At 55.2% G+C, this 14591-nt stretch overlaps 1 protein-coding gene across 1 annotated transcript; it reads left to right on the top strand.

The window, feature by feature from the left end:
- The first annotated feature begins 2386 nt into the window (after positions 1–2386).
- On the top strand, positions 2387–13583 carry WNT5B (Wnt family member 5B). The gene is made up of 3 exons (XM_055566055.1): positions 2387–2627; positions 8098–8390; positions 12843–13583. Exons 1-3 carry the CDS (start codon positions 2390–2392, stop codon positions 13299–13301), a joined length of 990 nt encoding a protein of 329 aa, XP_055422030.1. The 5' UTR covers positions 2387–2389; the 3' UTR covers positions 13302–13583.
- Positions 13584–14591: the final 1008 nt, after the last annotated feature.

Here is a 14591-nt window from a genome sequence, read left to right as displayed (position 1 = left end):
CCCGTCCTGCTCCGGCCCTGGTCCCCTCCCCTCCATAAAGCCATTAGCTTCTGGTGCCGGCCCTATCTCTGCTCCATCTCTGGTCCCAGGCGGGCATTCACAGACCTCCTGCCCTGGGGGACTGGAGGATTTATGGGGCGGGGGAGGGTCGGGGAGGGCGCGAGGTCTGTTAGGAAAGCTGGGTGTGGGGGAGCTGTTAGTGGCCGGCCAGGCCGGATCATTTCCGAGCCGGCTCTGCATGACAAAGGGGCAGGGGCGAGCCCTGGCTTTGATCTGCCCCCCACCCCACGCCGCCCGCCACCTGCCTGTTGGTGTCCCCGCCCCAGCTGGGACCTCCCGAAGAAAAGCCCGGAGGGGGTGGGGACAGCTGTGGCCCAGCACCCCCGGGCCCTGCTCGGCCACCTTCCTCTCCCGGTGGCCCCAGAACAGAAATACCTCCTGGGCTGATGACCCAGAAGCCCTGCCGCCCCCTCCGGGAGAGCCAGGAAGCCCTGCGCTGAGCGGTGAGATGTGTGTGTGAAGTGGGGAGGCTCAGAGTGTAGGAGCCAGGGTTTCATGAAGCTTGGGGTGCTGAGGGGCCTTGAGGTGTGGGTCGTGCCCTGGATGGGTGTTTAGGGAGGAGCAGGGGAGGGGTGCATTTCCAGAGAGTTCCTCCAGCATCCATGCCGGAGAGGGGGGTGCTGCTGGGGCTCCTGGAAAGCATAGAGGAAGGACGGCTACTAGAGTGGGGATACCACCGCACAGCCCAGGGGCGGCTTTTATATCTCCCGGAGGAGTGGGCTTGAGAAACTGAAACATCCTTGGCTTCTCCTGTCTGTCCTGGTAGACGTGGGCTGGGATGTGGAAGACGGGTTTAAGGGAGAATGTGCAAACTGAAAGGGAAGGCTCCCGAGAACCCCATAGAACATTTGCATCCCTGGGTGGGGTGGGCAGAGGGGATGGTCCCGTCTCTGGAGGAGGGCAGGTGCGACACAGCATCCGAGCGTCTCTGGCCTGATGTGGAAATGTCTCGTTTTCCTCTCTTTCCTGGTCTCTCGGCTCCCAGTTGCCTTAGGGAGTGGTCCTGAGCAGGGCTCCCCTGCTCCGCCCGCCCCCAGCCAGGGGCAACCCTCGGGTGAGAAGGCCAGGGTGGGAAAGAGCCTGCGGGGAGGCAGGCCTTCCGGGGGAGCAGGGTCTCCTGGTCCATCCCAAACTGATTCTCCCTTCCATCTGTTCCCTCCAGGGAGCCCCGTCTCGGAAGCCGTCGGTCCCCGGGGTCGTCCCCGGCCCTGGGGGGGGCGGGGCGCAGGCGGACCATGCCCAGCCTGCCGGCCCTGCTCGCCTTGCTGTTCGCCTGCTGGGCCCCGCTCCGAGCCGCAGCCAGCTCCTGGTGGTGAGTGCGGAGCCGGAGCCCTTCCCAGCCTGGCTCCTCTGGGCGATGGAGGGAGGAGAAGGGACCATTCCTTTATAGAACCCCAGGACACCGGACAGCTCTTCCTCTCTCTCTCCAGCCCCAGAGTTAACATGACGGCTCCCAGAGGATGAAGGATTAGTTCATCTGGCTTCTCTGGTCCTGGCTACAATCCCTTCTCCATGTCCGCCCCCCCCCTCCACCGCCCCCATCTCCACGGCTTGTTAGAAATAGCTCTTTTGTTGTTATAGGATCAATAAGAATATTGATTTTTTTTCCTTCTGCTGGTGAGGGCAAGGAGACTAGGGTTCCCGGTTTATAAGTCTGAAAACCCGCATGAGGGATTGACGGGACCACGTGTGGCTTCCTTTTGTGTTTTTAAGATGACTGTCATTGCTAGGTGCAGAGGGAAACGGCAGGCACCCCCCACCCCACCCCTGTTTGGTCTGGGCTCTGCTCTCATCTTGCTCAGCTGGCAGATCCACAGCTCAGCATTTTATTCTATGAGCCAGGGGAGAGCCCTAGAGGGTGGGCTCAGGGGCTGTGGGGGTGAGCAGGAAGTGAGAACTTTGAGAGTATCTGGCCCTGTATGTAAATCAGATTCTACTTTAAGGCCTAAGGGGAATTCTCTTTGAAGGCCTCGGTTGCTTTCCTCACACTTCGCACACTCGGGCCACAGTGGCCTCAACACTCCTGCACAGAACCCTACGTCCACCCTGCATACTCTCCCCACTCTCCTAAAGGCTGCTCCCATCGCTGAGCGCCCTTCCCCCTCTGGTCACTTGGATCTAAATGCTCAAGGCGGTCTCAGGCATTCCGCGTCTCGCGTGTCGCCTGCATCTGTGCCTCTGTTTCCCTTTGAAGGCAGGAACTCGGTACTAACTCTGCTTCCCAAGCCTTTGGTTCAGGGCCCATCCTCCGGGAGCGGGTGGAGCTCCGGGCCTGCTGCTGCGCCGGCCCGTGCGCTCACCCTGGCCCTCTGGCTGCAGGTCCTTGGCGATGAGCCCGGTGCAGAGACCCGAGATGTTCATCATCGGGGCCCAGCCCGTGTGCAGCCAGCTCCCGGGGCTGTCCGCCGGCCAGAGGAAGCTGTGCCAACTCTACCAGGAGCACATGGCCTACATCGGGGAGGGCGCCAGGACGGGCATCAGGGAGTGCCAGCATCAGTTCCGGCAGCGCCGGTGGAACTGCAGCACGGTGGACGACGCCTCTGTCTTTGGGAGAGTCCTGCAGATCGGTGAGCGGGGCGGGCGGGGCCCACGGGCAAGGAGGGCGTCTCCAGTGGCGGGTGGTCAGCTGGCCCTCAGTTTCCCACCCAGCGGGCGAGGCCTCGAGCTAGGGGTCAGGGTCCGGGTCCGCGTTGAGTCTGAGCACGTTGAGAAGCCCACTCACCACCAGGGCCCCAGTTTCAGCTCCAGGGCCTCCTCCGGAGCTGTGGACAGAGAACACAGAATTGCAGCCCTGAGCGTCTACAGAGTTTCCTCTCTTCCTTTCGGACTCAGAGAGAGAGGCTTTGGGTCAGATTGGCGGTGGCTGTCATTAATCCAACCCAGATCCAGTCCTGGCCTTTTCATTTGAAAGAGAATGTGTGTGAAAGTGGGGGATGGGCAGACTGAAGGAGGAAGATGAACGCCCACCCGCCACTCCCTGAAGCCCTCCGCCTCCCCCCAACCTGGATTCCCACATCTCCCTCTCCAGCTCCTGGCCCAAGATTCTTTGGCTGCCCCATTGCTTAGATGGAGGTGTGATCTGGGGTCTAATTGTTTTAGGTCCTTTTGAAATGCAGTCCTCCCCTCCCTGGCAAGAAATTGAGAAATCCGGCCGTATTCTACTGGCTCTTATCCTCAGAGCCATAAAAGAAAGGTGTTAGAGCCTCAGGTCCCAGCTCACATTCTCCCAGAACAGCTTTCCTCTAAGGGCGACTTTCTGGAGTCCCCCTATGCTGCGTTTCTGGCAGGCAGTGAGCAGGGCAGCTCAGGCTTCTCTGTGCCTCTGTTGTGGAGTCCCTGCACCTGGCCCACATGGAGAAAGTGAGGTTGGGGAAGCACACTTGGAACCTTGCTTCTCTTTTGAATATCAGCTTGAGGTCTGTGAAAGGAAAGCTCATGAGTTCCTGTAACCCTCCTACTGGGCAACTTTCCCAAAAGAATGGACCTGGGGGTCAGGCGGGGTTCATTCATAGTTTATCCTTGTTCAGTCACTTCGTCGTGTTCGACTCTTTGCGACCCCATCGATTGCAGCACACCAGGCTTCTCTGTCCTTCACTATCTCCTGGAGTTTGCTCAAACTCATGTTCATTGAGCCAATGATGCCATCAGCTTCTGCATCAGTCCTTCCAATGAATATTCAGAGCTGAGTTCCGTTAGGATTGAGTGGTTTGATCTCCTCGAAGTCCAAGGCACTCTTTATCAGTTCTTCTCAAATAGTCATTTCGTCCTGGTGGGTATCTGGGTCAGCCGTTCTCCCTGCCCACTGTATCTCAGGTGAGGAAACTAGAATGGCCCAGGTATGTTGCAGGCCAAAATCTTGGCTTTGTCTGCCCACCAAAGCTGTATAAAAAATAGAGAGACAGAGTTTGGAGGAAATAGGAAGGCGGCTTTAATTCTCAGCCGGCAGAGAGGGGGACACAGTAGGCTCATACCTCAAGAATTATGCCCCCACATCAATTTGTCTTCCTTGCAAAAGGTAAAGAGAGAGGCACCCCATAGTCACTGCCAGGGAACTAGTGTTTCTTTGGGACCAAGTGAATGCCTAACATTGGCCAGATTCTGTTCAGTTCATGTAGTTTTGTCATGTCACGTGAAGACCAAAAAAGTGAGGCTTTGCTTTAGAGAAGAAGGGGTGTTTGGGACCACAATCTCTGTGGAGTGTGCCGGTTTGCATGGGGAGGGCTTCCCAGGTGGTACTAGTGATAAAGAACCCGCCTGCCAGTGCCGGAGAGGTAAAAGACATAAGTTTGATCCCTGGGTCGGGAAGATACCTGGAGAAGGGAATGGCTACCCACTCCAGCATTCTTGCCTGGAGAAGCCCACTGACAGAGGAGCCTGGCGGGCTGCAGTCCAGGGGGTCGCAAAGAGTTGGACACAAGTGAGTGATTTAGCACACACGCTTTCACCAATGAAAGCGGACACCAGTCTCTGTGCCCTGTTCTGTCACAAACGGAACCCTTCTGTTGTCCTTGTTGTCACTGTCCCCTTCTGCACCTTCCCTGCAGGCTTATGCTGCCTGGGAAGGTGGGCGGAGGCTGGGTTCTCCTGGCCCTCTCCCTATGTCTGGTGTGGAACCTCCCCTTAGAGCCACTGCGAGCATCCACCACCAGAGGGCAGCAGAGCGCCCCAGAGGGCACCAGGCCCCTCACCTGGAGGCACCTACCGGGTGGCTGGGCAGCTGTGGGACAGAGGGCGTGATGTTGTCCTGCTGTCTCCCTGTTGGCTGGAGATGCACCATCTCTCAGGAGTTCCATGGCCGCTGGTTTATCAGCCTTTATCCTCTGAATTGTTTCACACATGGGCTTCCTTGGTGTCTCAGATGGTAAAGAATCTGCCTGCAGTGCAGGAGAACCAGGAGAATCCCGTGGACAGAGGAGCCCGGTGGGCTACGGTCCACAAGGGTCGAAAAAAGTCAGACACACCTGAGCAACTAAGCACACACACAGAGATGTCCCCACACTGCTCATCCTCTCCGAAGTCCCCAGTTACCTGCTCGCTGAGAGCAGCATGAGGTCTGTTCCGAGGCTCACCTGAGGCTCGCGTGCTGCCCCAGTAGGGCGGGGTTGCCTGCACTCCAGGCCCAGTGATGCTCCAAAACAAAGGAGGCAGAGTGACCGGAAGATATGCCAAGCGGATTCACTGGTGGGTGATTCACCAGCTACATGGTGGGCTGGGACCCTCAGAGCCCTGGTGTCTGCAGTAAACGCTCAGCTGCAGAAACATTGTTTTTAAAGGCAGTTCTGAGAAGGGTGACTCAGCTCTGCAAAGTGTGTTTACTAAAAAAAAAAAAAAAAGGAAATCAGACATATGTAACTTGGAAAAGAGAAAACATAAAAGGCATATTCGTTGTTTTCAAATACTGAAAGGCTGTCAGATGGAGGAGGGATTAGCTCCAGCAGAGGGAAGTGGTAGGAAGTCATCTTTCAGCTTGTTCTGGGAAAGAACATTCTGGTGATTAGTGTCATTTAACACAGACAGACTGGGTGGCCTTGGGAACCCAACATGATTCTCCAAGTGTTAGTGCTAGATGCTCAGTCGTGTCCGAACTCTTTGTGACCCCATGGACTATAGCCCGCCAGGCTCCTCTGACCAGGGGATTCTCCAGGCAAGAATACTGGAGTGGGTTGCCGTTCCATTTTCTAGGGGATCTTCCCGACCCAGGGATCAGACCCAGGGATCAAACCCAGGTCTCCTGCATTGCAGGCAGATTCTTTACCATCTCAACCAGGGAAGGCCCCGATTCTCCAAGGCAGGTTGTAAAAGCAATGCTCCTGACAAAGTGTAGGTCTGGTCCAGCTTCAGATGGTATCTGTCCTGGGATGCCAGGTAGGGTGTCAAGGCCTGTTTTAAGAAGATTTCTCAGACATGACCCCCTCAAAGGGGGATCTAGGCCCCCACCTCCCAAAGAGTTCTTGGCCATCTTACCATCCTGGGAGCTGACACAGTCTGATTCCCTAGACCCATAGATCCTGACTCTGGCCGAAGTTCACAGGGGCTCAAATGTCAGTCCCAACTACTGGTCCCCGTGTGGCTTCCTGTATCACCTGGCTTTCCTGGTGCTGTTCTACTCCATATCTGACCAGAAGTCGGCCCCTGCTTAAAGGAGCAAAACTGATTTGCCCCGTGTGTTCTGGTGGCAAACTTCACTGTGTCCTGCCTGACCATCCAGAAGTAGGGCCAGGTGGGAGATCACACTGGACGTAGCAGTGACCTCAGACCGCCTGTCTCACCACCTGCCAAGACAAGGTTATGGGATGGCCATCTTTGACCCTGGAGGCTCGGAAGAGGGGGACATGGGGAGCAAAGGATCTGCCCAATTAAAAAAAAAATATTTTTTTAAAAAGGGACTTCCTTGGTGATCCAGTGGTTAGGGCTTCATGCTTCCACTTCAGGGGGCACAGGTTTGATCCCTGGTCAGGGAACTAAGATCCTGTGTGCAATGCACTGCAGCCAAAAAGAAGAAATAATTTTTTTTTAATTTTCAAAAATGTTAATTATTCCATGTCTGGGTCCATACAAGTATGATTTATTATTTCTCATAATGATTTTTACTGAATATAATGCACATTCCGTACAACACAGCATTTTAAAGTGTACAGTTCAATGTATATTCAGCAGGCTGTACAACCAGGCAGGATGTTGTCATAGCCCTATGGAGACACCATACTCCTGTTCGTGGGCGTGCTCCATGTCTTCTCCCTCCTCCCCAAACCCCAGACAACACTCATCTTTCTGTCTGTATGAAAGTTCATACTGTGGACATTTCATATCAATGGGGCCATACAATATGTAGCCTTTTGTGTCTGTCCAATGCAGGATACCAAATGTGAAGTGGTCACTTCCCGTTACTACCTCAAGGTTCATCCATGCTGTAGCCTGTCCCCAGCACCTCATTACTTTTTATGGCTGAATACTATTTCACTGCATGTACAATACCACCTTCCGTTTACCCATTCATCTGTGTCATTGATGGCCATTATAGGTTGTTTCCACCTTTTTAGATGGTATCAATAATGCTGTGATGAAGATTCAGGTAGAGGTTTTTCTGTGCACACATGTTTCCGTTTATCTTGGTTATATTCTTAGGTGTTGGGGTTGCTGGGTCACGTGGTAATTCTATGTTTAACCTTTTGAGGAGCTGCCAGACTGTTCTCCAAAGCAGCTGCACCATCAGATGTTCCCACCAGCAGCACACGGTTCCGGTTTTTCCATGTCCTCATCAACTTGTCACTAGTCGCCTTTAGGATGATAGCCTTCCTCGCGGGTGTGAAGTGATGTCCTGTGGTTTTGATTTGCATGTCTCTGGTGGCCGAGTATTATTTTTATAAGCATTTTCATTGAAGTAGAGCATACATCATACATACGGCCCTTTAAATGGCTCGCTGTAGCGATGGATTCTTTACAGGAAATGATCTGGATGTTTAGAGAGACTGTGCCGAGCGTCTATGCCCCAGCGCTGTCGGGTCGGAGGCAGTGGGGACCTTGGAGACAGAGGGAAGCGGCTGGGATGATTCTGGTCGTTGTGATCCTGGCTCACTTCTACTCCTGGTCTTGGCTGCTGTTTAGCTAGGGGATGCAGCTGTAGACAGCTGTGTGAGTTTACCTTGGTGATGCAGCCACAGACAGACAGATGTGTGACTCGTGGAGGGTGAGAAGCAGGTCTGTGAGGGAGAGATGAATGCCAGGTTGGAGTCGCGCTGCAGGTTCCGTGATCCCTACACAGTCTCCTTCCAGCTGGTCCACAAATGTGTTAATCCCACTCTCTGGTCCATTCAGGCCAGCCTGATAGGAAGGTGCCAGTGGGTAAAGTTATCCAGATGGGATGAGGTGCTGGCTGGGGCTGAAGGGAAACTTGGGTTCTTGGTCCAGGTGCTTTCTAACCCTGGAGCCTTGGCAGTGGGAGATGCCCTGTTCCCGGTGCGGGCCAGGGCGGTGGGGGGTGTGTGTTGGGGGGAGGGCCTCACCTCTCCCCTTGTCTGTCTGCCCCTCTGTCTGCAGGGAGCCGGGAGACGGCCTTCACCTACGCCGTGAGTGCGGCCGGGGTGGTGAATGCCATCAGCCGTGCCTGCCGTGAGGGCGAGCTGTCCACCTGCGGCTGCAGCCGGGCCGCACGGCCCAAGGACCTGCCCCGGGACTGGCTGTGGGGCGGCTGCGGCGACAACGTGGACTACGGCTACCGCTTTGCCAAGGAGTTCGTGGACGCCCGCGAAAGGGAGAAAAACTTCGCCAAGGGCTCGGAGGAGCAGGGCCGCGTGCTCATGAATCTGCAGAACAATGAGGCAGGCCGCAGGGTAAGCGATCCCCACCTCACGCGTACCTGGAGGGTGGGCTCTGCCCCCTGTGCACCTGGGCAGCTTGCTGGCCACCGGGACATAGGCAGTGACCATGTAATCCCCCTCCCCACGAGCACCCAAACTTTAGACCCCCCCCAAGCCCATACACACCCAGATGGAGGACCCTACCTGCCCCCCACACACCTACACCATCGGCTGTACCTGGGCTGTGCTGCCCGCTGCTGCCTGGTCCAGGAAGAGATGAGTCTGACCACGGAGATTCTTGCCTGTGCGTGTGCTTTAACCTGAGTGGAAGTGCAGAAGGTGGCCACCCTTTGAAGGCCCAGGCTCATCAATCTCATATAAGATGCAAGGGCTTCCGAGCCTCAATTTCAGTGGCAAGTAACACATAGGTTTCGGGGAGCTGGCTTTATCGTATGTGCAGAGCGTCCTGGGGTGCTAGGCTTCCTGAACGGCTGCTGGAGAGCTCTGTGCCCATCCGCTGTACTTCTCAGGGAGCCCCCAGCCTCCGGGCACATGGCCTGCTCCTCTTTCCCGGGCAGTGTCTGCTCTGTCGGGGCTAGAGGGCTTGCTCAGCTGGAAGCTCTGTCTTTTGCTGGTCAGGTGTCCACTGTGCATCCAGGTCCCCCTGGAGAGAGGTGTGAGGCCTGAGTGCTGGGTGGCAGGAGACCCTTCTGCTCCCTGACCTCTCAGGAAAGCACACAGACCTTGCTCCGGGAGAGCTGTCCACACCCAGGTCCATGTCAAACCCAGGTTTGGGGCCTGGCAAGGTTCTTCACGAGACCAAAGATGAGCCAGTGAAAAAAAAAAACAGGACCAGCAGTTTCTGGAGGAGAAATAAATTCAGAAATTTAATGTTGGTTCATTGATGATTCAATAATAGGATATGGATATATTTCTTAAAAAGTGTTTCTATGTTAAATTAAAAAAAAATTAACTCATGTTTCATAGGAGCACATGTCAAACAGAGGGACTGGACCTGCCTCTCATGTGACTTGGGGTCCCTGGTCTTGGTAGGATGCAGTACCCGCATGTACACTTAGCACCGTCACTATCTGACATCGGGATTAGACTTGGTCATTGCCCAGCATCATCTCTGCAGAGTCCGTGTTCAGAGTGCTGTCTAGCCAGGCGTGGGTGCCCGTCTGTGGTGAGTCAGGAGTCCAGGCCGCAGCTCTGGCCTGTGAACCTGGGCTCAGAGACCAGTGCTGTTCGGCTCCGCCAGCCGTTTGTGAAGCTTCTTCCATCTGCTCCACCTCCTCTCTGTTTGCCAGTCTTTGGGCGTCTAACCTGGTTGATAAAAAGAAACAAACAAAAAAAAAGGTTAAGGTTTCACCTTGTCTCCTAAATGCCCAAATTCTACCCATTTTTTAGGATCCCAGTAAATACCACCTGCAGGTGTTGTGCTAGTTGCTCAGTCGTGTCTGACTTTGCGGCCCCGTGGGCCCACCAGGCTCCTCTGTCCATGGGATTCTCCAGGCAAGAACACTGGACTGGGTTGCTGATCCCTTCTCTAGGGGATCTGCCCGACCCAGGGATCGAACCCTGGTCTCCTGCATTGCAAATAGATTCTTTACTGTCTGAGACACCAAGGAAGCCCAGTTGCCTTCCACCATCTTCGCATCCCCTGTGCTCCGTGGTATCTGTGTCTGGAGGGCAGTGGAACCTTTCAGACGTGCTTCCTGTTCCTCGCCATCTCAGCTGCAGCTCCCAAGGACCGGGGGCCCTGGGCCCTCTGCTCTTCTCTTTAGCGAGTGGGCGCACGTGACAGAGGAAACTCCCCTGGGCCTCCTAGCAAGAGTTCACAGGGAGGAAGGTTTTCCTTCTCTGACTCTGTTGCAGAGGCAGAGGGGACCAGGCGTCTACCCTCATCCGGTCTTGTCTGTCGAATCTTGACCCCACTTCTGCTGGCTCCTCATTTCATCACCCTTAATTGTTTGTTTGCTTTTTCCAGCCCTTATCTCTGCTGCGCCTTCCATCTGCCCTTCCCACACCCTCCCTGGCTTCCTCCATCTGCTCCCCGTCTTTGGGCCCCCATCCTGTAGGCTCCATACCTTTTCACAACACTTTATCTCTCACTGGCCTCCATCTGCTCCAGGTGGGGAACTTCTGTCTCTCTCGAGTTCTCATCCCACCTCCGAGGAGCAGGCCTCCTCCATCCATCGCCTCCCACGTCCTCACACCTACACAGAACCTTCCTCAGGAAGGACTGAGTACTGGCAGGGATGGGAAAGTCCCTGGACTGCTATTTTACAACTGGATTTTTTTTTTTTTTAAAGTAGGATCTGAGATCTTGGTGCAATGTAAACCTCAGGGACACTTTGCGAGAAATTTCTCTTGCCTTTGAGAACCTCCAGTGGCCCCATTTTACATACTGAAGGCCAGAGCAGTGGGTTGATACCGCCTTGTCCCTGCAGGGCCTCTGAGCATTTTCTAGATGAAAACTGCCCCATCCTTGTGACATCCTGCCAGTAACTGAGCTTGGCCACACTGTTACACGTGAAAGAGGGGTAGGGGGCTCTGCTGGGGCAAGATAGAGCACTAAGAAAAACTTAAAAACATGCTATTGCTTTTTCAGTTACCAGGAAGGCCAAAATCCCCTCCCCCTTCTCTTGCAAGAGGCGCGTCTATATATGAGCAACAGTGAAATATGTAAACTACAGGCATTATTGTCTCTGTGATGTCTTTCTTCCTAGAGGAAGGAGAATGAACATGTGAATAGCAAGGCTCAGTGGCGCCCTCCCTTCTAGATTTGTTTTACTGAAATTCCTGTCCCTCCCCTGGAGGCTTCCCGACTCTCTTTCCCCAAATCCCCCTGAGTGTTTGCTCCCCGCGGAGATAGATGCTATCCTACCTTCTCCCCCACTCACTTAGGGCAGGTACACAGCTTTAGGCCCTTAATGTTTCCTCTTAGTCCTAACAGCGCCGGGTGCTGGAAGTCCCTCTCCAAACCGAGGACCATTTCCAGGGAATGTCAGGCTCCAGCTCAGACCCAGGGGATCGGAGCCAGAGGGTGACTGCAGGCGTTGTCTTTGAAGTGTCTGTAGGAATGGGGGGTCACTTCTGCCTTCAAGCCACCAGCCAAGTGCTCGGGGAGGGCCTGCCCGCCTTCTCCATCCTAAACCCTTTTTAAGCTCCAAGGTTGGGGTGTACTCCCTCCTAGGTGGTCCTCAATGTCTCCACCCTAAGACAGTGGGGGTAGTCCTGCACCAGAAAAAAATCGGGAGGAGTCCAGGCAGTCGTAATATGAGCTGATGGTGTGGAAGCTCTTGCTTGCACCTGCAGTGGTCCCTGCCGAATAAAGACACAATCTGGGGACCCTTGAAAAGAAAGCTGAGAGGAGCCCTTGACAAATGAGTCCTGCCTGCATCGGTGACAATAGCCGTGGCAGAAGAAAATGTTGGGCGGCGGACCTGCATCTTTATCCCACCATCTGCACTTCTGGGACGGCTGCCAGGGCCGCTGGACACAATGCGTCCGTATGCTTTCGCTGAAAAGCACTTTGTGAGCAGCTTTCTGGTCCGCTCCTGCTTTTCCCTTTGGGTCTGGGGTAGCCCACGTTCAGTCTCCTCCCGCTGCTGTGGTTCAGTGACTTCTGGGTGGGTTTGTTTTCCCAGCATCGCCCTCCCCCGATCCATTGTCCCGTGGCAGAGGGCCCGCCCCACTTCCCCCCATGGCAGCCACTCCCAGGGGGTGTCTTGTCACAAGTGTGCTGTGGTTTATGGGGAGGTGCCCGACGGCTCTGCAGAGCTAATGACCCACTTAACCCAGAAAAGGGGAGCGTTTAATTCCTGGGGGACTTGGCAGGATCAGTGGCCAGACAGGGTCTCTGTTGTAGGCTCCTGGTACAGCTGATTCTTTTTTTTCTGTCTTGGACTCTGTATTAGGTAAAAGCTGGATTCATTTTGTTGGTTTTTATTTGTTTGAGACATTGATCAAGATAGAAATATCTTTTTTTCTTCCCCTGCTGGTAACTATGACACATTTTAAGTATTAAGAGTTGGATAACACAGAAAGGAGCTTCCCTGGTGGCCCTGCCAGCCAATGTAGGAGATGCAGAAGACGCGGGTTCGATCCCTGGGTTGGGGAGATCCCTTGGAGGAGGAAATGGCAGCCCACTCCAGTATTCTTGCCTGGGAAACCCCGTGGACAGAGGAGCCTGGCAGGCTGCAGGCTATGGGGTCGGACATGACTGAGCGACCAAACAGCAGCAAAGTCGAAAGGGCAAGTGCCGTTCTGGAAGTAGATCAGATGTGGGTATCACCTCCCTGCAGTTTTCTATGTGCTACTGCTAAGGAGAGACCTTTGGACGCGGCTGGAGAACCTGCGCCTCTGCACACGCCCACCCCACCAGCCCCCGCCTGCACTCGCCCTGTGGCGACCCCAGCTGGCCTCTGGGCATCTCTTGTTGGGATGTTCTTCTCATCCTCTTCTCTCTCCCCTCCGCAGGCCGTGTACAAGACCGCAGACGTGGCCTGTAAATGCCACGGCGTCTCTGGGTCCTGCAGCCTCAAGACCTGCTGGCTGCAGCTGGCCGAGTTCCGCAAGGTGGGGGACCAGCTGAAGGAGAAGTACGACAGCGCGGCCGCCATGCGCATCACCCGCCGCGGAAAGCTGGAGCTAGTCAACAGCCGCTTCAAGCCGCCCACCCCTGAGGACCTGGTGTACGTGGACCCCAGCCCGGACTACTGCCTGCGCGACGAGAGCACGGGCTCGCTGGGCACGCGGGGCCGCCTGTGCAACAAGACGTCCGAGGGCCTGGACGGCTGTGCGCTCATGTGCTGCGGCCGCGGCTACGACCAGTTCAAGAGCGTGCGGACCGAGCGCTGCCACTGCAAGTTCCACTGGTGCTGCTTCGTCCGCTGCAAGAAGTGCACGCAGGTCGTGGACCAGTTCGTCTGCAAGTAGCGGGGCCGCCGCCCGCTCCTCCGAGCCGGGCCCGGAAGTCTATGGGATATAAATCTATATAAATATATTTTATATTTGTATAAAGGAAAGGCTGGATGGTAAATAATTAAAAGAAGACAACAGAAAGGAGAAACTTATTTAAGAGATGCTGGAGATCTTTGAGGATTGGGGGTCTCTGCTCCCAGTGGGTGGGACACGGGCTTTGTCTCCTGCCCTGGCGGGGCCTCTCTAGAGGTGGGGGCTTGGGAATGTCCACGGTCTACCCAACGAGGCCTTGAGGACAGAGAGGGTGCTTGGAGGGAGAAGTGGATGGCATCTGGAGTCCTTGTTGGGTGGGTGACGGCCCTGCGACCCTGGCTGCTAAGCCAGGCAGCCCCTTGGATGGTGACGGGAACTCAGCCTCACCCCTGGTACCTTCTGGGTCTCCAGCAGAACACCAACCGGTTCCGTGAGAGGCCCAGTGCCTTCTCACATATTCGTCTGTATGTGCTTGCAGAATCCACAGTTACAGGAAAGAGGACAGGCCCCTTGTCACCTCTGATGGCCGGACCAGCTCCTCCCCTGACTCTGGGGCCCGTATTTCCAGCGAGAGATTTTCTTACTCCAGGGTTCACAGGCTCCCCCCTTGGCTCCCACAGCACCTGTGCCTGAGCTGCAGAAAGCCAGGTGGTGCGCAGTCAGGTGGTCACACCGGGCTCCCGAACCACTGGGAGCAGACGCTCTGATACTTCCATTGGCCCTCCTTGTCCAGGGAGGCCGGGGCAGGCCGGGGCCAGCTCCTGGCATGGGCTCGGCTCTGCCCCGGATATAGTTCCCTCAGACATTAAACACCCTCCACTGAAGCTTCTATCTCTTTCCTTATTTGGATACGTTTCCTCAAAAACCTGCTGCACGGGGCACACACACACGAGGGTGAGGAGACGGGGATCATTCAGAGCCCTGGTCTGGGTGAGAGGGCCAGGGGATGTCGTGAGAATTAATAAGGTGATGCATGTATGCCCGTCCCCCCACAAAGGCAACTCAGGGATCAACCATGGCTGTTAACTCTGCTGTTCTGAACGGAACTCAGAGATTGGAGGTGAAACCTCACATTTGGCCCCTCTTCCCCGTTTTACCTCCCATCCATCCTCCTGGGCTCTTGGATTTGCACGGGTGATGGGGATGCTCTCTGCTGGCTTCTCTGTGTCACCATGTCCAGTCCAGGGGCCAAAACTCCAGCTCTGGAGTATCTGCTTGTTGTTTTTCAATCACTCAGTTGTGTCCGACTCTCTGCGACCCACATGAACTGCA

The sequence above is a fragment of the Bubalus kerabau genome, chromosome 1 (assembly GCF_029407905.1).
Source record: "Bubalus kerabau isolate K-KA32 ecotype Philippines breed swamp buffalo chromosome 1, PCC_UOA_SB_1v2, whole genome shotgun sequence".
NCBI classification, from domain to species: domain Eukaryota; kingdom Metazoa; phylum Chordata; class Mammalia; order Artiodactyla; family Bovidae; genus Bubalus; species Bubalus kerabau.
Note: the sequence above shows the minus strand (reverse complement) of the source record. Positions and strands in the feature narration are given on the sequence as shown.